The sequence below is a fragment of the Montipora capricornis genome, chromosome 1 (assembly GCF_036669925.1).
Source record: "Montipora capricornis isolate CH-2021 chromosome 1, ASM3666992v2, whole genome shotgun sequence".
NCBI classification, from domain to species: domain Eukaryota; kingdom Metazoa; phylum Cnidaria; class Anthozoa; order Scleractinia; family Acroporidae; genus Montipora; species Montipora capricornis.
The window spans coordinates 40,744,535-40,769,534 of NC_090883.1; the positions used below are offsets into that span (position 1 = coordinate 40,744,535).

The 25,000-nt window shown below is 39.1% G+C and overlaps 3 protein-coding genes across 6 annotated transcripts in view; 1 reads left to right on the forward strand and 2 right to left on the reverse strand.

The window, feature by feature from the left end:
- Window positions 1-12,093, reverse strand: part of LOC138043983 (uncharacterized) — a 13,210-nt gene extending 1,117 nt beyond the window's left edge. Inside the window, exons 1-8 of one of the 3 annotated variants that reach the window (XM_068890551.1) lie at window positions 12,036-12,093; window positions 6,901-6,960; window positions 5,360-5,413; window positions 3,466-3,537; window positions 2,484-2,573; window positions 1,820-1,941; window positions 431-740; window positions 1-77 (exon numbers count right to left, since the gene is read on the reverse strand). The exon at window positions 1-77 is cut by the window's left edge and continues 3 nt beyond it. In XM_068890551.1, the coding sequence (XP_068746652.1) occupies window positions 1-77; window positions 431-740; window positions 1,820-1,941; window positions 2,484-2,573; window positions 3,466-3,537; window positions 5,360-5,413; window positions 6,901-6,960; window positions 12,036-12,038 (788 nt within the window). In that variant the 5' untranslated portion in view covers window positions 12,039-12,093. Of the gene's footprint in view, window positions 78-430; window positions 741-1,819; window positions 1,942-2,483; window positions 2,574-3,465; window positions 3,538-5,359; window positions 5,414-6,900; window positions 6,961-7,154; window positions 8,229-12,035 lie in introns of those variants that run through there. The other 2 variants (XM_068890532.1, XM_068890543.1) reach the window with 2 other exon arrangements.
- LOC138043997 (sperm microtubule associated protein 1-like) lies at window positions 11,871-16,822 on the forward strand. Its single transcript, XM_068890564.1, has 5 exons — window positions 11,871-11,987; window positions 12,179-12,488; window positions 13,768-13,867; window positions 15,590-15,721; window positions 16,174-16,822. The coding sequence occupies exons 1-5, from the start codon at window positions 11,920-11,922 to the stop codon at window positions 16,203-16,205; spliced, it is 642 nt and encodes a 213-aa protein (XP_068746665.1). The 5' UTR covers window positions 11,871-11,919; the 3' UTR covers window positions 16,206-16,822.
- Window positions 16,823-17,486: 664 nt separating this feature from the next.
- Window positions 17,487-25,000, reverse strand: part of LOC138043932 (transcriptional activator GLI3-like) — a 17,245-nt gene continuing 9,731 nt past the window's right edge. For both annotated transcript variants that reach the window (XM_068890473.1, XM_068890465.1), the window contains exons 4-7: window positions 23,738-23,902; window positions 23,298-23,402; window positions 19,571-21,790; window positions 17,487-18,762 (exon numbers count right to left, since the gene is read on the reverse strand). In XM_068890473.1, coding sequence (XP_068746574.1) covers window positions 19,955-21,790; window positions 23,298-23,402; window positions 23,738-23,902 — 2,106 coding nt within the window. In that variant the 3' untranslated portion in view covers window positions 17,487-18,762; window positions 19,571-19,954. The remainder of the gene's footprint in view (window positions 18,763-19,570; window positions 21,791-23,297; window positions 23,403-23,737; window positions 23,903-25,000) is intronic.

Sequence of the window (25,000 nt, forward strand, 5' to 3'; positions counted from 1 at the left end):
TCGCTTTCTTCATTCTCTTCAGTACCAGAAACATCTCTTTTCTTTTCGGAAAAGACCAGTTGTTTCCTCACCGTGTCCTGCAATTAAAACGCGACGAAACCGATTGATTTATACCACAGTCGCAAATTCGAAATGTTAACCATGTGGGCGCTAGCCCTACTAATGGAATTGGGCCCACGCAAGGACAGAGAAAAACTCTGACCAGGATAGGAATTGAACCCACACCTTCGGGTTAGACCCCCACCGCTCTACTTACTGAGCTACAAGGTCAGACGGGAGTAGGCCGTGGGAATTGAAGATGTCAATTTCCCGGCAATGAATATGATTTATGTTTATAAATCAAGCAACCATCGATTGGTTAATGCTTGTCAGCTTATATATGAAGATGCTATATTTTTCGTGAAAACGTATAAAAAACAAAGAATCTAACCTCGCATTCTTCAATCTCCTCGCCATCACAATTATGATGACCGTTTGATAGGGCATCCTGAGTAAGTTTCTTCTTTTTTCTCTTTGTATCACTTTTAACTTTTGTTTTCGACGAAGACTGCGATATTTGTGAGTGAATTGGGTCTTTTGTCGAGCTTTCCTCCTTGCTTTTCTTTCGCTTTGCTTTTATAGTAGGCCTGACTCCTGAACCGAAATCCGCCTGGGGTAATAAGCTTTTCAAAAGTTCATCAACTGATTCGAGTGAGATTATGTCGCCATTAGGTGCCTGGATTGTGAAGTCAGGGACATTTCTGCAAGTTCGGGAAAGTCATTGGTCAAACAAGGAATATTTTAAGGAGCCTTGAACCATAGAAAAAAAATATTACGGTGGGAGACTATGGGTGCTTACCATTTAGCCAAATAATCCGGATGGAATGATCGTTGCATAAAGGTCAGCGATTTTCCGAATTTAATTACCAACCAGATGAGAATGGCGCTTACCATTTTACCACTCGGCATTCCATCCCGCATATTTACTCGACCTTGTGAGAAAGGGACTGGAAACGGAACGATTCTCGCAAATGGTAAGGGAATTTTCCGAATTCCGTTCCGAACGTAAAAAAAAAGAAGGACTACCTCAGGAGGTTGTCCACAATTTTCGAAAATCATTTGACTTCAAAACGAAATTTCCGGATTTTTTGGCTAAGTCGCCCATTAGGAGACTGGATACAATGCTAAATGTTTTCGAGTGGATTTTTCTCAGCTGTTACTTCCATCGAAGTCAAGTCTTTGTATTGGAACTGTGAAGATTGCATACATCATTAATCACTTTAAGAATTTGATGGTAGAGGACAGAAGGACTGCATAGATGTCCACGCTCAACCCCCACCCTCCCCCCCCCCAAAAAAAAAGCTGGTAAGATCAAGATCAAGATCAAGCATCTGATTGTACATGTCGCAAAATTTGGGACACAGGCGACCAGAGGGCAGTGTGGTTACAGGTACGCCACTAGCTTTGGTGTCAACTCGAACAAAAGTGATATTGTTCTGTTCTGCGCACATAATCATTGGAAAAACTAATTTGACTAATTAACTTAACTAATTTTAACTGGACATCTGACATTGTTTGATGCTACAATAGTTTGGGGAATTTTGCATGTTTCTTAAAAAGTTGCAATTCAAAGACCTCGCATGTTGACATTCCTGTCTAGCATCTCTTACGATGGCAATGGATCACCCCTGACAAAGACAATAGACAAGAGTGTCAAAACATTGGGTCTTTGATTTGTAACTTTTTAAGCTACCTTCTAATTTCTCCAAATCAAACTATGGCTGACCGTCAAAGAGAAAGGGAGTGTGAAATAAACTAACATCAACTAGACCTGACTTACTTTGTGAGGACATGAAGAGAATAAGCTATGGAGGCAGCTTGTTGCAGTAATTTAATATCGTCTTCTCCTGACTGTGAAGTGTGGCCATTGACTTGACAGAAATGTGATGCAAGAGGATAAAGCTACAGTGAATGCAAGAGAAATAACCAAAAGAAAATTCACAAAAGCCAAATATCTATATTGTATTATGCTGTTCCAAGAAATACATGTAAATAACTTACAAATAACAGGACTGCAGCCAGAGTAATGTTCTTACCTTGGCAATATCAGGGGGACATCATTTTTTTTATTTCACTTTGTGCATAATGTGTTAAAAACATCACAATTTAAGCCAGACTATTTGCTCATAAGAAAACGGGATGTTACCAAGGCAGGTGCCTCCATTCACCTCACACCATCCCCAGAGACCCAGAGCTTAGACATGCAGGGGGATGGAGGGGAAGACAGTTAGAAAATTTTATATTCCTCACTGCCGTTTTTGTTTCCCGTTTATAATAATAATATTAATTATTAAGGCTTTCTCCTTCTGCACCCATTATCTGTGCTTGGGTCTCTAAGGCTGGCTGCAGACACGAAAAGTCACGAAAGACAAATACTTTGTAGGGTGATATGAATGGTTTCTCAAAGAGCACAAGGTAAAACCATTCTCAAATCTATGTTGTACCTTTGTTGCTTCTGTGGATTCATCAGACATCACCAGAAAATTTAGCAGTTTTCCTAGATCTAGCATTAGGTTGCATTCCTCACAGCAAACCTACAAATTAAAAGAAATTAAGTTAATTTGAACTGTAGTCTGCAAGAATACCAAGAATAATGAATTTGATCAATCTAACATGAAACAGGTTTGCAACATCAGCCAAATATCATACGTTCCTTTCTTATTTATCATTAACGACTTTGAAGTGATAGCTTCAAAAGGAGTTCAACAGCAGCTGGACTAAATCACATTGCAGGTCACCTTTATTTTTGCTGATCCTGACATACAGTGTACACATATCAAGACTGTCCAAAACAGTGTCAATGGGACAATATCAAAGAACAGAAGCACTTGTCCACTTCTATAAAGTTCACAGTATAAAAATAATGATTGTTGAGAAACAAAGTCTAAGTTAGACTTTGCTTTGTTTAAATACCCAGCCCTTTGATTCTGCAGAAGAAAATTTAGTATACCGATTTTCTTCAACAAACAACTGTAGCAATAAGATAATAATATTATTGTTTTTAAACACAACATCATAATAATATTGTATCCATAATTTGAAACATAATTAAGTAAAGTAGGATCGCCCAGGTGAGTGTAGTCCTGAGAAGGACTGTTTAAGATGACATTGTCTGACGTTTTGACAATCTGAGAATAAGACATCTTCAGAGTCAAGTGATGTGTGAAACATCAGTAGATATTATAAGAACTCCGGTCGTAGATGTCATTGGTCAACTTATTCATGATGTTATTGGTCGACTGTCAGTTGAGCTTACATGTGGATGTAATTCGCTGGGAAGACTAAACAGTGATTGGTGTGTTTGGGTTCAAAGCATTTACAATAATTTGAACCCCTACATGTATGTTATCAATACAAATAATCCTACCATCAAGTAAAAGATCCAGCAAATTTAAACTGATAAATTACAGAAGAATTTTTGCTCACCTGAACACCTTTAATTATCAATATCATTTTGGACCAGTCTAAGTTCCATGTTAATATCCTGTTCTCTCCAACCTATTAAGTTTACAAAAAACATAACAGAAATTACATTGACTATGTCATCTTTCTTTCCTTTACTGATTTCTTCCCCGGCATAGCAACTCTCCTCTTTTCCCACTTTGAACAAGTCAAGATTTTCTATGTTATCATGCAATAATCTTCGGTATTTAATTACCGCGTAACAATTATTGGATGAGGTTGAGCATGTTAGCGATAATTATCAAGGCCAAAGTTTGTGTTATCTACTGAAGCCGAAGGCTGAGGCGGATAACACAAACTGAGGCCTTCATAATTATCGCTAACATGCGAAAACCGAATTCAATAATTGTTTTATTATGCATATTCCTGAGCTGAGCTCCGCCATGACAAAACTGATCAAACTGCTGGTTAGTGTGTCAGGTGACGTCACTTCTGCATGCATAAAACTATTGTCTGTAGGTATGACGTCAATTCTACGTAATATAAAATCTATTGTCTGTAGGTATGACCTAAGAGAAACAGAGCAAGCAAGAATTAGCTACCTGCTTATAGCCAAATCGAGCTGGTGACACCAATGTATAATAATAATTATTATTATTATTAACAAATTAAATTAAAATAAATTAAAGTGACTCTAGGTTAATAAAGATGATGGTAGAGAAAGTAGGGAAAAAAATGTAGGTTTGCTGTGCATTACATGAAGTAAAGTAAGAAAGCAATGAATGTACTAGGTGTGTTTTGCATGTACATAACATGATAATGGAGTGGAAGGAGCACATGAATAAAGGGCTTACATTGTAGTTTCTAAAGAAACTGAAAAGAGTACAGCTGTAAAAACCTGAAAATTTAGTTTTATCAAACAAGTTGATAAAATTCAAATTGTTGCTGCAAAAAGATCAGATGGCTGACCTTTCAAACATTTCTATGGAAAAAGGGGAGACAAGATAAGGAAAACGAATGAATAAACATATTTCAACACATCTGGAATTTGATGTCTCCGTGTAATGGGTGGTTTAAATCTTCAAAAACACAACTATACTAATAGATCTCTGAGTAATGAAGTGAAAGGGCACAGAGGCCTACTGAATAAATCAGAGTCATGGGCAGTATTCAAACCACCAACCTCCACAACACTACTCAGGTCACTTATCTTTGGGCGCTTTCCTTTTGTCAGAACTGGCCGACAAGATCCAGCAGTTTACAAAGAAAATGCAGCAATTTGAACTTAGGAACACTTGCATGATAATCCCGCGCATTCTTCTGGAGGAGTATATATGATCCTTGAAGTGTGTTAGTTTGAAGGCCTTGCAGAGTTAGTCCTTCGAAATGCCTGGTCTGGCCAGTCAGTTCTGTCAAATGGAAAGCGTCCCAGGTTTTTCATTTGACAAGGTGTCTCACTGGTCTGCAGGCTCAACGATGTCATATGCATCAAACTTGTTTATGCAATACTGATGTTGTAATAAATCCATGCAAAAGATCATAACCTAGTTGTTTGGAGGCAGGTGATAGGACAACAAGAAATAAGAGTCCTTGGCAGTACCGGTATTCAAACTTACAACCTCTGTGACATGGTACCCTGTTGAGAACTAAAAGCATAGACCTTGGGCAAATATACCGGTAATATACCTCTGTTTTATTGCTAATTAGCCTTCAGAATTACTAAAACAAGCAAATTTCAAAGAATAAATTATTTGTTTCAAAATGAGGGCAGTACATGTAGGTTTAATAAACATAAATACAAAAGAATGTAAAGGAGGTCGCCATTTATGAAAGTGGTCTAGACAGTACATCTTTACAACCCTAAGGAGTAATTTATACACAGTGACACAGGAATACAAATCTTTTATTTGAATCTCACCTTTGATTGATCATTATTGTTTATGATTGCTCTTTGACACCATTCACAATGTACCTCAATAGAAAGAAAATGCAAGCATGAAATTCAAAGGCATTTTTGTGCCCTCAGTTACATCATGGGTAATTAGACTAAGTTGATCAAGGTAAATTGACCTCCATAAGGTAGCCTGAATGGCAGGCAAAAGAACCAGTGGGAGGAAGACGAGGAGGTTGCACAAGGAAGAAGGGAAGGGAATGCCTGGAAGGAAGCTATTGTTTAACCCCCTAATTAATATGCATACATACAGCAGCTGCAAAATCGCTAAAACTGTCAAATGACATTCAATCAAAATTGCTCCATGCAGGAATGTTGTATATCACACATTTTTTCTAAAAACTCTCATGGAGTAGAGCGACACAAAATGCGGTTGCCTGAAAAAGGAGCAATCTTTCAATGACGTGCGTGGAGTTTGAGAAAGGAGTTTACTGGTGGAATATGGCTCAACAAAGCTTGTGTGGATTTGCTCAGACCATCGCTGAAGGAGGAATTGTTTAGTGTTGTATGGGCTGAACGCCTAAGAAATGTAGCTGGAATCAATATTTCAAGAATACTCCACACCTTGTTTGCAACGTATGTGTACGTAAAATCAAACGCTGTTGCTATAATTTCAAACTTCTATCCAAAAGCTTTGCATCAGATAAAAAAAGACAATGTTGGTGGCGTCGGTTGAGGTGGACATTTAGATTATTTGTGAGAGAGGCTGACAGCTTGAAAATAGTGTGACACTGAATTTAACCAATCAGAGGGAATTAGGTTGGTTATTGAGGAAAATTTAATTCTAGCTGATCACAATAATTATTTTTACATTCAGAATCTGAGCATTAAACGGGGGGCATCCCCTTTCCTTCTTCTGCATGCAACCTCCTTGTTCTTCCGCCAGCTCTCCCTACCCTTCCTCTTCAAACGCCTGCCACACAGGCTATCCATAAGGTGATTAAGACGCTGATGTTGCAAGTGTTAACTAGCCCTTCCTCCCAGTGCTGTGTCATTTTCACCATTTGTAACCTCTTTGTTTAGGCTTTTCCTGAATACCTTATCAACAAGAAGGATGAAACCGTTTAAACCAGAAAAGACCTGCAAGCCCTCTGGTATTATTAAATTGAATAATTAAATGCAACCGGTTCAAGTTGCAAGTGCAGTAAAACGGTATCCTTTACTTGGGAAACGAAGAAAAGTTGAGCTCAACTGTTGAATACCCTGCCATTTATTTGCATTTATAAGAATAACATCTATACGGAAGATATCGTTGACGTCACCTATTGTCATTAATATGCCAACCAGAGCCTCATTGGCTGTCAAAACAAAGGATCTTTCGTTCTTGTGGTTGGCAAATTTGAATAACAAAAGCAATGTTTGTAAACAGATATCCTCCCTATTGCATTCTTACTTGCTCTTCAAAGCACGCTGCCCAATGCTAACAAAGGTGGTAGGGTATTCAGCAGTTAAGAGGTTGAAAAAACCCGTTTATGCTGCTGTTGTAATCAAGTGATTTCAATGCTCACCAACGCTGAACCTCCTAGTTCAGTGCGTTTCTTCAGTCCTTTCTGCATAGCCTGTAGAACCTTGAAAGCAACAGTAAGAGCAACAGTTTTTCCGCACGCCAGGTGCACATCGGCCTTAGTTCCGAGCAGGCAACGAAAAATATTATAATACAAGCCGAAATCAACAAGACAAAGCTAACGTACGTCTTTAAAACAACAGCATCTAAGAAATGAGTTTGTAAGTCCTTAAAACACATCCTCAATAAAAATATTACCTTCCTCGTTTGATACTTCGCAGGGATGATCAGTGGGAATAAACTTCCGAAAAGTCTTTCTGAAATGTGAACTAAGAGTTCCCATGAGCTTTTATCCGCCATATTGTATGATCTCACGTGGAGGGGACTGGATACGAAATTGGACGGTAGGTCACTCGTTGCAGCACAGGAAGCCCACACTCACTTAACGCTCAAATTCGCCATTTTCAGCCGCACAATGCAAATGACAATACACAACAAGTGAGATAGGTTTACGTTTACTTTGAGCTTCAACATAGTCATTTCTCGATGTAAGTTTACGATATTAGGACTCTTCAATATTTCCCATACATTTCTTTATATTTTGAACATACAAACAGCCACACCGTTTGTGTGGGCTCCCTGTGGTTGCAGGTTTATACACAATTAATAAAGTAACCCAAAACCCTCAACTTGGCTAACCCTAGGCCTAAGGTTGGTTTTGGGCCTAGGGTTAGCCAAACTGAGAGTTTTGGTTACTTTCCAAAAGGTAAAACAATGACCCGTAACTAGTGACCTGTGGAATGCAACCTGCGTGTTAGCCCCGCCGGAAATGTGCGGTTGTAAAGTCCGTTACACCAATTGAAAACCCACCTAAAATTCTTTATCAATACAATATATACTCAATATCACTTGCCAACACTACTCATCAATACTGGTCACTATATATTAACTAACGTTTCTTTACATGACCGACTCCTTGTCAACACTCGTTATTTTACGTTACTCGCCATGACCACAGCACTAGCGGTAATTCAGTGTTCTACTAATATAACTACACTACATGAAAAGTCCACCTAAACTTCTTTACACGATACTTCACTAAATACTACCGATCGATACTAGTCACCCTACATTACCTAACGGATACTTTACATCACCTCTCGTCACCACACTGCACTTATCATGACTACACAGTGCTAGCCGTTGCTGTATGTTACTATCCGTTGCTACACATTACACGCCATTATTCCAAGTTACTACACGTTCTTAGCCGTGCCCACTCAGCACTAGCCATCAGTAATCGTCACTAGACGTTATTCCACATCACTACCCGTTACATACACGTAAGTACTCGTCACCCGAAGTTTCTGCACATATTAATAGCCGTTATTCCACTTTACTAGCTGCTACTACTCGTCATATGACATTACTATACATCACTAGCTGTTGCTATTCCCTTTTTTCAAAAATTCCACTATGAAGTCCTTTAGCAGCAGCAGAAGGTTTCGGCTCCCGGGACGTTTTGCAGGAAACACTTAAATCTTAAAAGTCTCTGCACTACAAGAGTCAAATAAGGGCGCTTTCGAAGACTAACGTGAAATGGACGAAATTATGTATATGAAATTAATCATATGAATCATTATTGAACTGCGGATATGAAATCAAGTGAAGTTATGATCTTCGCAGTTCTAGACGCAATTTTAGCAATTGCGTAGACTTCGACGGGGTTTGAACCCTTGACCTCGTGATGCCGGTGCGACGTTCTAAGCAACTGAACTATGAAGCCATGGATAAAGGGTGTAGTTTCTAAAGAAACTGTGGTGCAGCGTCTGTGGGGAGGTAGTACACATAAATTTGGTTTCATCAACGGAGTTGATAATGTAAATTGACCAATGATGTTGGGAGCTGGTCGTTTGTGGGTTCAAATGTTCCCGTGATGAATAAATCAACGAATAAAGTGATATATATGAATAATGAATCTTACATGTATATTGAACTGCAGTTATGAAATCAAGTGAAGCCACGATCCTCGCAGTTATGGAGTGTCGCATCGGCATCACTAGGTCACAGGTTCAAACCCCGTTGAAGTCCTGAATTTTTCAGGCTTCTCTACGCAACTGCTAAAATTGCCTCCATAACTGCGAAGATCATAGCTTCACTTGACTAACAAAAAAGTAAATAGGACGATGAGACAAAATGTGTGAAAGTTAAGGCATAGTGTCAGGCGTTCGTAGCCTTCGACCCGAAGGAAGAATAAACTGCTAATTACACACAATATTTACCAATAGCACCATGCCCCTTAGGGACAATGCGTCATTGCATTGGTAGCGTGGAGAAAACAAATATCTGTTAAACTGCGGACAACACGCAGATGTTTTAATATTCTGCACTAAACCACTCTAACCACTCAAAACACGCATACAGCAAGGTAAAATAAAAATCCTGCTGTGCCCAATTGCATTTCCAAAATTTCCCTTCTTTTGGTACTTTGGACTGGTCTGCCGCCTGGCGTTCTTGGTTCTTCCTCCCCCTTGATCGCAAGGTGTCTGATCTGAACTAGAAGATTGCCCACGGGATTCATTATAATGCTCAGTGCCTTTCTTCTTTCTGACCCTACGTCCCTTTAGCCTGTTTCTGTGGATGTCAGCTGGAAAGTATAGAACACCTCTTTTTCTTCTATCCTCCTGTCCAGAGTGGGTATGCTTCAATTTGTAACTACACCAATCAGATCAAGCCAGTTGATCCAATGTACTGGAATTACTGGAATATTGTCCACCGTTGCTTGCTTGAAAACTCACCATAAATTGCAGCTCATTCAGCTGACTGCATAACATTTTGTTCCTGTTCAATCGTCATCTCAAGCATGACTGAGCAGTGCTATGACAAACAATGACTTTTCAGAAAGGGGAAGTGTGCGCTATTTATATTTGCCTTTCTGTTGTCTAATGTTCAAAGCAACAGTAACTCCTTCAATAACTTTGATGGCCAGCACATGACTGTTTCCAAAAAGGGAAGGAAAAGCAATTCTAACATGAAAAAAACTGTTGACGTTGACTGACAATTTGACACGAAAATATGGTTTTATCAAACAAGCTGACAAAAGGTGAATTGCCACCACTCTGACATAGGGTAAACACTCAAAATCATGATAACTTATTAATTTAACTGACAAAACCAAATTTTCATGTTTTATTCTCATGCCAAGGTACACTGTAGCACCATTGTTTCTTTCGAAACTAACCCCTCCATGCAACACTTGGACAAACACACTGAAAGTCGTCCTCGCCATAATGTGATGATGAGATTTGCCTTGGTCTTGGAACTCAGGTTGATCCCAAGGGAAACAGTAAGTGGCTTGAGAAATGTAAAACTCGATAAACAAACAGCACACTTAATTGGCTGAAAAACAGTGATAAAAAATGCCAGAAAAGTACAAACACACCGAAAGTCGTCGTCGCTATAATATGATGACGACTTTTGCCTTGGTCTTGGCATAGTTAGTAGAAAAATGAGGGGGGAAATGAAAAATGAGATGTAGAAAAATGAGTGGGGGCTTGAAACCACTCGCTTTACTAACTATGGTCTTGGAACTCAGAAAATGCCAGAAAAGTATCACCAAAAAAAGGTTGACACACCTAATTGTGCTTGCAACACCCTTTTACAAATTTAAACGTCTGTGAGTATGGGAGTAATCATGTGTCATGTAAGTGTAACGGAATATCCCTTAACACAAGCTGTCAAAACATCAGTCAACAACAAGTCAATAGCGACCTTCAGATTGGAGTACGAGGACGACTATGATATTTAAATGTAGTTGCGTGATTTTGCTTCCTTTTTTTTTTTAGTTTGGAGTATGTAAGTGCAATGTAGTGATACTGTACTGTAAGTATGTATTTTTAATGGAAAAATACAAATAGAAATATTCAAAAATAATAATAAAAAAAAAACGAGGACGACTATGAGCATGAGTTCTCAGTTCTGAGCCTGCCCATTTCAAAACATTTTGTTCTCTAAACCTAACATGCATGCCCAGCACGGAAAACTCACACTCGTAGTCGTTCTCATACTCCAATCTGAAGGTCGCTAATTTCACCTTGAAGGAGGCAAGAATAGCTAATTAAAATGAAACCAAAGCAATGTTAATTTGAGGCCATTTTGGAATATTTTTTACTTAAAAGCTTTCAGTGGAGGAATAGCCTGTTCCAGGCTCCCAGTTGGTAGGGAAAGAGAAAAAAATGCGTGCGAAAAATGAGTGGGGGCTTGAAACCACTCGCTTTTCCCACGCGGTTGTTTTCGTTTTCCCGACTATCTGGGGGCCTGGAACAGGCTAGTGGAGGAACTACGGAGCGCCCAGCTGTTCCATGGATCAGTATCCTGGACGTTTGGACAGATTGCAATAACACAGCATCAAGCTCTGTTTCCATTGCTTCTATCGTGTTTATACCACGCTTCCTAACATCCTTAGCTTTCGTTAATCCAAGTCACTGTGTTCGAAAAACTCCGTCATTTGTGCACATCTGAAGAACTTCCTAGAAGAAGAACTTCCCAGTAGTCCAGATTAAATTCTTCCTTCTTGAAGGTAGTGTAGAAACGTCACGGAATAACACATTCCCCAAATAAATTTTCTGTGAGAGGATCGACGGTGTATCAACACCTGGTATCAAGCTTGTTTCTGCTTGTGAGTTTTCTTGTTCTTGCATATCACTCGTAAGCGACCTTTTCTTCTCACAAATTTGCATCCTGAACACATCAGCTTCAAAGCACTTCGTACTTTATAAGTTCTTATAGTAATTAAGGTGTAAGCAAAGCCACTTTGGCGACAATTACTCCAAATTGCTCGAGCCGATGAAAACATCTTATCCAATATGGCGATGGACGAACTCGCTCCAGTCTTCTTTCACCATACGTTCTCCAAATGCATTAATGAACGTTGACGTCACAACACTAATTGCTTATTATTCTTCTTGTGGTATTAAACGTTCTAATTAAACTTAGGAGGAATTAACCTTTCTTCGAAATAAAAATGGAACAAACAAATGGAAGCAACGTTCTCGAGCATTCGGAAAAAGATGAGGCAGACGAATCAGTTAGGTAATAACCGGCTAATTGTGTTAAAAAAGAGCAATTTTTGTCTCTTACCATTTTTCACTTCGCCTCTTGTTTAATGGGCAACGTTCGATTCTCCTTTTCATTCCCTTTCTTTTGGCTCTTCCTCTTTTCTTTACTCTCGGTTACGAGGTCACGTGGTATACCCTAGCAACGTTTCCCTGGTTTCCTTTCAGACCAAATAGACGAATTGCCCTGTCTGTCAACACAGACATCAAGCCAAACAAAATGGCGCAGCACCAGGACTATAAACTTGCTAGATTTGCAAAGTATGGACCACCTTCTCTGTCACCGGAAGATAAAGCAAAGCACGAGAAAGGATTTGTTCTCGATGCAATCGCTGTAAGCACTCTTTCCGATGATTCTGGCCGAGCAAATCCAAAAATGGCTACTGCCATACCGCCATATAACGCCCAAAGAGACAAACACGCTAAAGGATATTTTGAAAAACCTGTCGTGCAAAAGCTTTTGAAAAAGACAGAACAGGTATAGTGGTTGTATTTGATCTGAGACAATAACTGATGCATATTTTGTTAGAAATGCTTCAGATATGCATATGTACTTGCATGTACTATATATCCAAGCTTCATTCAGTCAAATCAAATTGCAAAGCCCATAGTTAGTAGAGGGGAAAATGCAAAGCCGTAATGTGCAGCTATACGTAAATCAGTTTACATCGTTCAAGCAAGAACTTCTGCTTACTACATGGAAATTGTGGTAATAAACAAACAAACAAACAGGCCCATTGTTTACATCGTACAAAATGTTGACGGGTGGCCAGACAGACCCAGTAGACCAATCAGTCCCATCAATCGCTGGTTGGACCCATTCTCCATAAACAATGGGGAAACTTGTGCTGCCAAATGTACTAATGCTAATATAACACTAAACCTTCACAAAAGCCCTTAGCTAAAGAGCTAATTAGACATGTTATGACAATATTGATTTAAAAAAAAAAAAAAAGAAATGGCCAATGAGGTCTTTAGACAGTGTCCCTGACGTAGCGTGGAAAACAACATTATTCAGAAAGAGTCTTAATGAAAGCCATCCTCATTTGAATGGAAGCATGAAAATCCTTATCTTCCCTTGGTTGGGGAGTGGAAGGCAAGTACTCTGTAGCTGTTTAGGGAAGGGGAGGGGTGGGATTTTTTCAGATACCTACTGACCATTTGACTTACCACCAACCAGTTGGCTCAGAGCATCAGGCTGTCATGCACGAGGTCATCAGTTCGACCCCGGCAGCCCGGACCAACACTCAGGGTCTCTAAAATAACTGAGGAGAAAGGGCTGCCTTTGCAAATTGGCATAATTTATACACACTAATAGCTAGACTCTCTCATCTTCTCCAGTATGGACGATAAACCATAGGTATTGGTTTGGTGTTGGTTGATGTGTCTGCATATGTTGCTTGCAAGTTTGTTTACATGGATAGTGAAAACCAGGCTTTAATCCATTCACTCCTCATTCACTCCTCATGCATCCCAGGTCACGCTCCCATTTGATGGGTAAAATCGTCTGGCGTTACTGTTAGGTCTCACTCCCAAGACCTCAATTCCTTATGCTGAGGGTCTATGAATGCTTGTGTACTGAGCTGGTATTTCCTTTTAAGATCATTAATTTATTTTACACTTTTTACTATACATTGGCATTTACAGTTAGAATCTCCACAAGAGCCCTTTCTTCAATTCCTTTCCGTCATTATAACCATGTATCAGCACGTCTTTGAGGTAATTGACCAATATTAATGTGTTGCCTTAACTTACAGGGCCCCCCTGGTGATTCAATAACTGGCAAGCAGATGGATAAATTTTATGATTCAGGCATGATGGGTACCTATATCAAGCTTCGCAACAGTGCTGGTGCAGGTGAGTTTAATGTTTGCATAGCCATTCAAGACTTATTCAAGAGCTCTAAGCAAACAATTCTTTAATTACATGTATAATGGAACCTTTGCTTGGTTTTAAGTTAGTTTGCAAAATGGCAGGATATTCTAATGTGAGGCTTTCTCTAAGATTTCAAGTTACTCAGGTCTCAGTGAAGGTAAATTTTGGTATCTCTCTCAAATTTCATGTTTTTGCAAATCTTGAATCTGTGGGCTGTGAAGTACCGTATATATTTCCCGAAAAAAAATTTCTGAAAAATTAATTTTAAAACCCGCTAAAATCGTTTTTCTTTGTTTCCCGTCATAATCTGTGTGCGAAAAATGATTGACGTATCAGTATTGTCAATCACACGTGAAAAGATTGGGTTTCAATTGACAGCCTTCACACACAATCTGCTACCTTAGCATGTGCCAGAATGCTGATTGGTTCAGCATAATTGGCTGTCAAGTAGGGGGCAGAGTTTTTCAGCAGACCATGAACTGCACGCGGAATCTCTAAGATGATTTTCTAGGGCTTTATTTTGACGCCAAAATTACAACTTTTCGGACCTCCTCTCCCGACGAGTTTTAAGATTACTCGAAAGGCATCAAACGTTTTTGTTCAAGAATTTCTCTTCGGGATGACTTAATCAGCACCCTGAATTTAGCACCTCAAATTTTGGAAAAAGAGTCTTTTGAAAGAAGTCCCAAGTCGAATCTTTAGAAATCTTCTTCATCCACTGTTCATTGAACGTAATTGAAAATACTTTGAAGTCTTACCCACAATTTTAGCACTTTAATGCAATGATCATTGTTTTTATGAACTTTGACATATGATTGATCTTTTTCTGGTAATTGTTGAGAGGAATTTCTTCATTCAATTCAACACAGTTTTTCTATAGATTTTTGCATTACACCAAGAACATGAGCAGAACGTTTGTAGATTAGATCAGACACTGGACACCTGAAGCAGCCTTTTTTTTCAAATGTTCCCACAGATGAGCTGCACCCCCGATTTTCTAGTGATGATTTTTTGGAAAAAGGGTGCCGCTTATCTGCAGGCGTTTACCGTACTGGTGGTCAGGGGACCAAGTGGTGAAGAAGCACCTGTACAGAGTGAGCCAAAAAAAAGGAATGATAATATTATTGTTATTAATAAGGGAAGTGGTTTGAAAAGATTACTCTACTTGTTTTCATAATACAGGGTAACAATTTCTGTTGTTATATAAGCTGAAAATTTTCTCCCAATAGCATGTTCTCTTATTGGTTACTTCAAGGTCACATGACATCTGACAATAAAACTGTTTCCGCCAAAACAAAAGTCTCTGAGCGGGCAACAGTGCAAAATATGTGACATCAGAGGGTAACAGTGCACTGTTACCCGCGAATGTTGACCGACGACCGCTGTTGTTGTTGCCATTGCACATTTTTCTTTTTGTGCTGTGTAACAAATCACTCAATGACTGGTCCCTCAGGAAACAGTTCATTTTGTTTTCCTCGGGACCAGTCATTAAGTGTTTAGTGTGGCTGGCATCATTTTAGGTGCTTTTGCCCATGGTGATAAATTCTAGACTTAATGGTGATGGTGACAGACAAAATGCCTGTTTATCTTGCAACGAGAACCCAAGGGGTGTGTGCACAAAAGAATTTAATCAATTAAACGTGGTCACATTTCCGTGATCCCTGCTGTACATTATTAGCAAGTTTTTGTTTCTTTCACTCAAAGGACACTCCAAAGATCAAGTTGGTGGTCATGGATTGTTCATGGAAAACATCCCTCCTCTTAATGGATACCATGGTTGTTTTGGATTTCGAAGGAACACTCCTTCACTTCGAAACTTTCCATCAGTATTCACAGGTTAGTATTTAAAGAAAAACATGGTTTTTTTTTTTTATTTCCCCACACTCTTTATGTATATATATATTTTTTCTAAATTTGTATCAGTCTTATCACTGATGCACGCAAAGAGTTTCTTGCAGCAGCTTCCTTTGATTGAAAAGAATCATTCTGTGCGATGTAACCTTATGATAAGATGCATGTAAGATCATACACATGGAGTGGTTCCCCAGTTGTCCTATGCCAAAAACTCATGATTGAAGTGTATGGTAAACTTAAAGGAATAGAGCTTAAACATGCTAAATACTAAGAATGGGAAGAAAACCTTAATCCTAACCCTAAGCCACTATAATACCTTGATTTTATGAATTGTTGTATTTGTATTTGCAGTACTTTTTTTCCTAAGTGAAAATGTGACAATGCTCTCTATTTGGAGAAATTGTACATGAAAAAAAGGTTCTTTTTTTTTGCAGGGAAAATTGACAGTCGTTCACTAGTGCCATAACAAGGCCAGTCTACTTGCAAGTGGTAAACATGACACTCTATAAAGACTATAATTATGGTGTGCTCCTGGCCAGATAACAAGGATCCATTCTGGTACAAAAATTAACGACAGTCTTTGAATGTGAAAATGAAATTAATGTATGGCAATGTGATATGAATAATATATTTCAAAAATAGAAAGGGCTGTTGGCAGCCGTACACTAAATTTGTCCATGCTATTTATCTGTGCATGGAATTCATCACTTTTTTCTACTCTAAAAATTCTGTCCTGTATGCATGACTGTATAACCAATGATTTTTGGAAACTCAACTCCAAACAAAAAGAGAGAATTGGGATATCCTTCCGTGCAACATCCTTGAGCCAGAACATTTTATGCCGTAAGCAGTATGAGCACCTTGTTTATGCTTTGATTGAAATGATGTGTTGTTACTGTTGAAAAGCTGGGACCCCGCTACTCTATTACTATATGCATGTTACATGTACTTCTGTTATGCCAAAATTAATAATTATTAATATGTGTCACAACATGCCTTTCACTGTCACATTTTTTTTGACAACAAGTTGTTTCTGGTTTCCATCTACTGAGTGCGATAATAAAAGAATTGAGAATTTGAAAATGTTTTTGTTTCCCTGTTTTTGAGAAGGGAGGGTGGAGGCAGGTTCAAGACCTGTTCTGCCCAAAACTACATAGTTCAACATCTCGGCTGCACTTGTAAATTAATAGCTAACTCGTTTGCCCCCGAACATTTGGAATTCTGAGCAGTTGTTGCTGTTATTCTGTTCTGTCATTTCATTGATTGATTGTGTTTCACTGTATGTAATATGCATGCACAGAGAGTGGATGCCCTGATTTGCTGTTTGGGAAGTTGGATGCTCCAAAATTCTGTGGTAGGGTTTGTCCTTTTGCATGTATCAACCTCATTCCCTCAGTCTCTCTCTTCCTGTTCTTGTAACTGTTCATAGGGAATGAAGACAAGCTATTGATTTATTTAGGCACGAGAGCAATAATATTATTGATTCATTTCATTAGTGGTTAGAGATATTATTATTTTCAATTATTATTATTTTTATTATTAATATTATGATTATATTATTATTATTATTATTATTATTTATGAGGAGGCTCATCAAAGTGAGGTAAAGCATCCATCATTTACTCTCCTGGACATGAAGGAGGGAATTATAATAAGTGCACATTAGAAAGGTGTCTATAAGATTTCAAATACTGCATGTTAGTGGGTATCTACTGTAGCATTCAAAGTACACTGTATGTACTAATAATTTTTCTTGAAGAAATTTCAAGTCATAAGTTTAATTTTCAAAGTCAGTGAGAACATTTTAGAAGCAGACTGAAATTCTCACAGTTAGTCATTGGTAGGTACATGTAATGCAACCTTCCTGAAAAATCTAGGTTTCTATTATAGTTTGATAAAATTAATGTAAAGGTAAACACACCTGCCTTCACAATAGGGGAGCAGGATTTATGGTGAGGTTTGAAGTTGTGTTTCTTTGGGGAATCTGAATCTGGGTTTTTGAATCTAAAATCTGAGTTTTTTAACTAAAATCCAATAGTGGATTTGAAGGTAAAATATCCAAAGTCTGGGCAGATTCTGGATTTTTTGGGCTTATGATCTCTACATTTTTTAGCGGTCTATATCAGAAAAGAATGAATATATGGCAAGCAGTCTTAAAGACAAAAAAAAACCCTGAGTGAACAAATCAGTCACCTGTAAAGTCTCCTAGAAATGATATTGAATCACGGAAATAAGTACAAGGTTTCCACTGCTATGGAAATAACAAAACTTCTTTCTGACAGAAAGTGACACAGATAAGGTGGATAAATAAGCTTGTACAATTCAGGAAATAGGCCATGGCATTTATCATAGGAGGGAAAAATGCATTTCAAAATCATGTAAATTGGAAATTTACATGAGTCCTAAATCTGCTCCTATATACATATGTAATTAAGTGAAGTATGATCGGCAGGGTGAGTGTAGTCCTGAGAGGGCTTCCTCAACCTGAGCAGAAGTAATCTTCTTAGGCAAATGATCAGTGTAACACCAGCAGATGGCATAAACACTCTGGTCGTTCATGTGATTGGTTAACTACACTCACCTGGATGATTGTACTTCACTCAATTATGACGCCTTCTAAATGTTATAGTAATATTACTTTGTATTCTGAATGTGCCAATTTCACAACCAAAAAATCCACTTTCAGATTTTTGGTTTCTCGGATCAAGTACCCAGTCTCGGATTTTCCCAACGAAACACTCCCAGAGTTTGTTGGTTCTCATCTCCCTGTTCAAGGGTTTTGTCCAGGTACATGTAATATGGCTTTTCCCTTCCTCAAAACCAAAATTTGATAATTTTGATTTATTTTTTTCCTAGTGTCATCAATTAGCACTCCTGTGCTTAAATATTTAACCTTACATAAATCTTAGATGTTCAAGCTTCTTGAATATTAATTTTGCCTAAAGATGTACGGCTCAAAATGAAATTCTGAGATGGGCATCACCAATACCCATCCTCTTTGTCATGAAAGTTATGTCATTTTGCTTAAAGTGCTACTGTGATCAAATTTTTATCCCTTGAGTTTTTTGGTTTATCACATAGAGTACCATGAAACATTAAAAACGCTGTTTACCGTTTGGAAATATCTGCATTGGTTCCGGAGATATTTAAGTTTGAAAAAAGTGTAAAATATGCAAATGAGAAGGCTGATGACGTCATTCACCCAACCCAATAGAATATCAAGAATATAAATAGAGCTACCTCGGTCAATTTGCAACAGAGACCATTGAAACTTGAAATAGTTCTGAAAGAACTGAAGAAATTGGTTCCCATGGCAACTCACTCTTTTCCAGTTCTCTCCAACCTGATTTCAATATTCTGGTGATCTCAGGCTAGAAACACATTTACCAAGGCCACAAACTCGACCCAACATCTTTATATGCTGGCAGGATCATGCAGATGAGGCATCATTTGCAAATATCAAAACAGAATGCCAAAGGTGGTCTGCAAATCTTTTAACATCAGGGAGGTCTGGAACCCAGTATGTTGCCATGGTAACAAAAATGGTATGCTCATATTGTGGAACACATCTACTAGAATCTTAGTGCAAAGAACCAAGTATTTCTGATACAAATTGGCTGAGATATCTTTCTCCATCATACTTGATCAAAATTTGGTTGGGTTTATGACGTCATCACTTGGCTAATTTGCATATTTAAAAAACTTCAATATCTCCAGAACAAAAAGAGATATTTGAAAATGGTAAACAGCATTCTTCTTCTCGTACAGACTACGTGTTTATGTGCCAAAATGGTTTAGATAGGGAAGATGCAAATTTCGTCACAGTAGCACTTTAAGAATGAAGGAAACTTTTTATCTAAAAATCATCAAAAAACAAAAGACATTTTGATTTTTTAGATATTTTAAACATCTAAAAAATCATTCTAAATGGGAAAATTGTGATTTAAATTATTGCAATATGGTAATATAATTTTTTTCATTTTAAGGACATTGACCTCAACTATTAAAACCGCATAACTATTACTACCGTTATCATAAATACTATTGTCCAACTTTGTAGAATTTATCTTGGCTAAGTTATGTAAAGCAAGTTTAACAGACCCTATGTTACAGGCAAGGTTGTATCCTTTAAACACTGGAGATATAACAAATTGAAAACAGTAACATTAACCATAAATAATTTACGGTTGTTTGCTAAGCATGTCAGGAAATGAATTAAAAAATAGACATTGCACTTCCAGTCACACCTCTTGATTGACACATTTCAAGATAACGTTCTTCCTCACGAAGAGAGTTCAACAGTGTGTTCATGTCATTTACTACCATGTTACCATTTCCAACAAATTCAGACACGCCGCTACTTTCAGTAGATAGTAAGCCAAAACCTGCAACCATTGCCTCCTCATAATTTTCCGCAGCATTTGGATTTTTCTGTCCTTGTGGCCCCACTGATATGTCATATGCACCATTCTCTGCTGGTGCAATGGGGTAACCATTTTGCAGATCTGGTTGCTGCCCTGGTCTGCACCAATCTGAACCCCAATGTCCATCTTGAGAGTTTCTTGCAGAATTGGGCCCATTTATTCCTGAAGGTGGCAGCTTTTCATTTGACGCAACAGCTTGATGTGGATGGGATTGCTGGGGTCTATGATGGACAATCTGTAAACCAGGCTGTTGTTGTTGTGATTGATGGGTGACCTGTTGTTCTTTTGGATAAGGATAGTGACACAATCGCTGGGTCTGCCCTGGACAGGTGGATGGACTACTTTGATTTTCTGATGTAGGATACAAGACATTTGATTCCAACTGCTCATCTTCAGTTGGATTTAGATAAGCATCAAACTCTTTTGGGTCCACGTCCCCACACATCAGTTCTGTCTCATTTAAATTTGGCATCGGTGTGGCCTCTCTGTTAGGAGGTCCACTTGTTGGCTCATTTCTCAAAAGAGGTGCTCTGGCACGTCTAATGGGTTCACTACTACGGCGCACTTCACTCTTGCCATTATTTGGGAGATAGCTTCCCGAACTATCTGCTTCACAAATCACTGTGTCACTTTTTCTCCTACTTGAAGAATCATTTTGTGCAGGGGATGGTGGCATCAAGTAGGATAATGGTGAAATTTTGTGAAACATGGGACTTCTAATGATTGCCAGGTTGGACTGGCTTCCATAACCACTACTGTTGCGACTCAACCTTTTGTGGCTGCTACATGTGCTGGTCTCACTGATTCTTCTATGAGCATCTTCAGTGCTTTCAAGAGGATGAAAATTTGGGGGTTTACAATGCATTGTCATCCCTGCTGGAACCGGAAGAACAGACCCATTGTTAGGATAGTGAGGAATAACTTCTTGGTGCTGAACATTTGTTGATGGGAATGGACTAGCACGGCTGGATCGGCGGCTTCCATAAGAGGACCAACCACTTTCCTGGCTCGATCGTCTGCTTGCATCACCGTTGAGTTCCACAGGTAAATGGCTAGTTTCACTTGATCTGCGAGATGACTGGCTCATCCGACGATGAACATCATTCACCCATGAGGCCACATCCCTTTTGTGAACATCAATCTTTGGGAGAGCGACAGGGTTCGTTGGTGGTCTTGCCTCAACAGGCTGTGCAGTAGTGACTAAGCCACCACTATCAGCTGACTCCCATTCACCTTCCAGAATATCTGGAAGATGGTTTACAAAGGGAGGACTTCTGGGTGATAAACCCAATGTAGACTGCCCAACACTTCTGGGACTGCCTTGGCTTAATGGGATATCTAGGCCCCCGGGTGCTCTGTCACAGCTTGATGAAACTGTGTCAACTTCAAAATTGCTTCCAACGCAAGTCTGTGAGCAACTCCCTCCTTGGTTGATACTGCCCACTGTGCTGGAGCCGTCTCTTCCTGGAGACACTGGTTCTTGAAGCTGATTGTTTGAAACATGCGATGGAGATTGTGCTGCTTGTGAACTGTTGGATGTCAGCTGGCCTTGACTTTTTCCTGTGGTTGTGTTCTCTTTCTTGTCAGAGTTAGATGGTGGCTTCTCTCTGCTGCCTTCTGCCTTGAGCTATAGTGATCAATATAACATTATGATTATTTGTTTGACTTTATCACAAGTGCATTAGGGAGAGGTCATGGCTAACAAGTTGGTGGGGAAGGGGCATCAATGCTTAGGAGGCAGAAAATGAAATGCTAGAAAAACTTACATGAGAGGCTCAGGGAAGAGTCGGGAGATTTTAAGGATGGCCTCTCTCCATTGGCACTAGGCCTTTGCCCTCCCTGCTAAAGATGACCAATCCCACATCTTAGGAACCAGCCATGTTATGATTTGCAAGGCGGAATGTGGTCCACCAAGTGACATAATAAAACTGCTTACCACCCTCAGTTTCTCCCTTTTTTCTGTTAGTTACAAAAAGGCCAGGCAAAGTCAAACACAAGCAACTGGGGGCTCACAGCCGTAGCTTAACCTGTTTTCTGTAGCACGAAGCCACTGAGAGTATTTCCACTCCCCCCTGGATGGGATGCTAGTCCTTCTTGAGGTTACCCACAGCAGTATGTCATGGATACCCATTAATTTATACATCTGGGTTGAGGGAAACAGTTTAGAGCATTTTCTTGTCAAAGAAAGCAACAAAATGGCAGAGCTTGGCCTTGAACCTGTGACCTCAGGGGCAGGAGTTTGGTGCACTAAACTACACCACCATGCCTTCTGACTGTTTGCGACAGCTACTTGTTTTTTTTCATCGTAGTTTGCAACCTTAGCGAAGAAGGCAAAACCTGGGAAGTGACATAACAGATATTGTTCTGGGACTGGGTTTGTATGAGATCTGTAAGAATGTTGCTTGTAAAATAATAATAACTTTATGGGCTGGCTCTTGCTGATTTAACTTCTTGGGAAACAATACAACACATGATTTTGAATGAAGTTTCTTTGTTGTGAGACAGGGTGGCATATGGGGCACCAAAACCTGAATGCTCCAATCGAATTGAGCCAATGATTACTAGTTCGGATGCCCTACCACAAAGCTACAAGAGACTCTTGTGAGGTTAGGCTGTTTAACTTGGAACAAAACAACTTCTATATTTAAAAGTGGGTGTCAAGTACTGGAGGACCTCAGAGACAACACATAATTACAATGTGTGTGGCATCACTTAGTAAAGCAACCAAAAGTGTCGCCTCCCTGACCTGGTGTCAGAGCCAAACAAAGCTCATGGAAAGAATTACTTCCCAAGTTTCATAAGGAGAACTTAATTACAGAATCAACAACTTGTAATTTCAAAAAGTCTCTTAGTAATTATCTTGATAACGAATTAAACTGCTGTCTCAATTGGGCAACGGACAACGTGACAACCCACAAATTGTTTGCTGTACAATAATTATGGTCTTACAAAGTTACAATTAAAGCATGGAATGTAATGCTGATCTGCCATTACGGTTGCAGTGCATAAAGGACCAAATTATTACTCTTTTAGAAGCAAGTTCCAACCCAGGTTTGCTATGTCACACTATTTTAAGCTCAAAAACTTTACTCTGAAAGTTTTTTTAGTTTTAAATGACAGCAATAAAAACATACCCTTTTGATTGCCTGCTCTCCATGCACTGTCTTTGTGTGTTTTCTTAGTGAGCTGGGGTCTGTATATCGTTTGGTGCAGCCCGGTACTTTGCACACATACGGTTTCTAAAATGAAGAGGAATGAGGCTGTCAGCTATATTGTAGCTCATTTGCTTATCATTGAAGATCATACCCAATGGCCAAACCAAACTAGAAGTGGACCTCAAAAGTAACTGAGGTTCTCAGAAAGTCTTATTAAGTCTGCAGAATAAGTGGTCACATCCCAAGCTTTCTTTTGATGCCCACATTTATACATAGCTCTTTCTCTGTGCTTTAATCCATGAACGTTATCTATTTACATTGTACACAGAATACTGGTCCCTCTACAACTCATTTTTCTGGTTCAAGGAACCAACAGTACATTACCACTACATAATTATTAGCAACATTTCTGAACTTACAACGGAAGAATGTGTCCTATTTTGGTGCTTGGCTCTGTCTGATGCATTTGAGAAAGCCTTATTGCACCCTTCTACTTCACACACGTATGGCCGTTCTCCTGTATGTGACCTGAGATGGGTCTTGAGGTTCTCAAGCCTGGAGTAAGCTTTACTGCAGCCAACATACTAAAAAGGGTGAATTACACACAATAATATTATTGTTTGTTGATGTTGATTGACAAAGGCCTAACACAATTCTCCTGGTTACTATCATTCTCTTAAAAATGGAAAATGCAACAGTACTTCTGGGTATTTCTTGGTGTGGCTTTTGAATGCTTTACAGATGTTTTAGCTACAGTATGCTTCACAAATACTTAAAGCAGATACAGACATGACCACAAGTGTCTATCTGATTCTGTGTCTTGTATTCACACTGTTTCCTCACATCTAAAGTTTTGTCTTTGTTCACACATCCAGTGTGGTCAGACCTTAAGCCTTTCTCTTATTTTGGTCATTTTATCAAGTCACAGCCTGATTTTGTGCAGTGAACAATGTTTCCTTTTCTGCAAAGAAAATTGCAAGTGACACACAACAAGTCAAGACAATAATAATTGTAAGGGAGCCCAAAATAATTTTAACTTTCCCCTGTTTTCTGACTTGTGTGGGTTCATAGCAGAAGTTAGGAACCGTTTGCTCATCTAAAGGCGCATTCCATTGACCCTATTTCAGAGTAAGAATACGTGGAGTAATAATTTAAAATGGTATGTCTGGCGTTTTAAGGCATAGAAAGGATGGAAAAAGTGAAGAACAGCTCCCCCAATTTAAACTGTCGGCCAACAGTTGGCCGACAGTCGGCCCACAGTCGGCCGACAGTTGGTCGACAGTCGGCGAAATGAATCTTTCTCACTTGAGTCCGCCATATTGTTTAGGTTTTTTAGGGTCCAATCTCCTATGTTTAGGTCTTTTAGGTACCAAACCCCTCACAATCCCATCGTATCATCCTCGCAGTCAAGAAGCAAAAAATTTGTTTACAGCAGCTTCTTGCAGCTTTTTTTTTTTTTCTTTTCTAAATTGGAACATTATCAATTAATCGTTATTATTGGCCATTGACTTTTGAAAACGTGGTGGCTCCTAAAGGAGCCGTTTTTGTTACAAGTGAAACTTCACTCGTAAAAGCGCTGGTCAAATTTAAGAGGCAACAGTTGCCCCTCATGGCGAATTGTGCTCATGAGCCCGAGGCTTGTCCTGCACATTTGCTCTAGTTCTCTGACTGACTCTCCTTGA

Excerpts from the sequence above, each read along its gene's own strand:
- LOC138043997 (XM_068890564.1), top strand. The coding sequence starts at position 11,920 with ATGGAACAAACAAATGGAAGCAACGTTCTCGAGCATTCGGAAAAAGAT. Across the intron at positions 12,489-13,767 it reads TTTTGAAAAAGACAGAACAG|GGCCCCCCTGGTGATTCAAT; the intron begins GTATAGTGGTTG and ends CTTAACTTACAG. Across the intron at positions 15,722-16,173 it reads CTTTCCATCAGTATTCACAG|GGAAAATTGACAGTCGTTCA; the intron begins GTTAGTATTTAA and ends TTTTTTTTGCAG.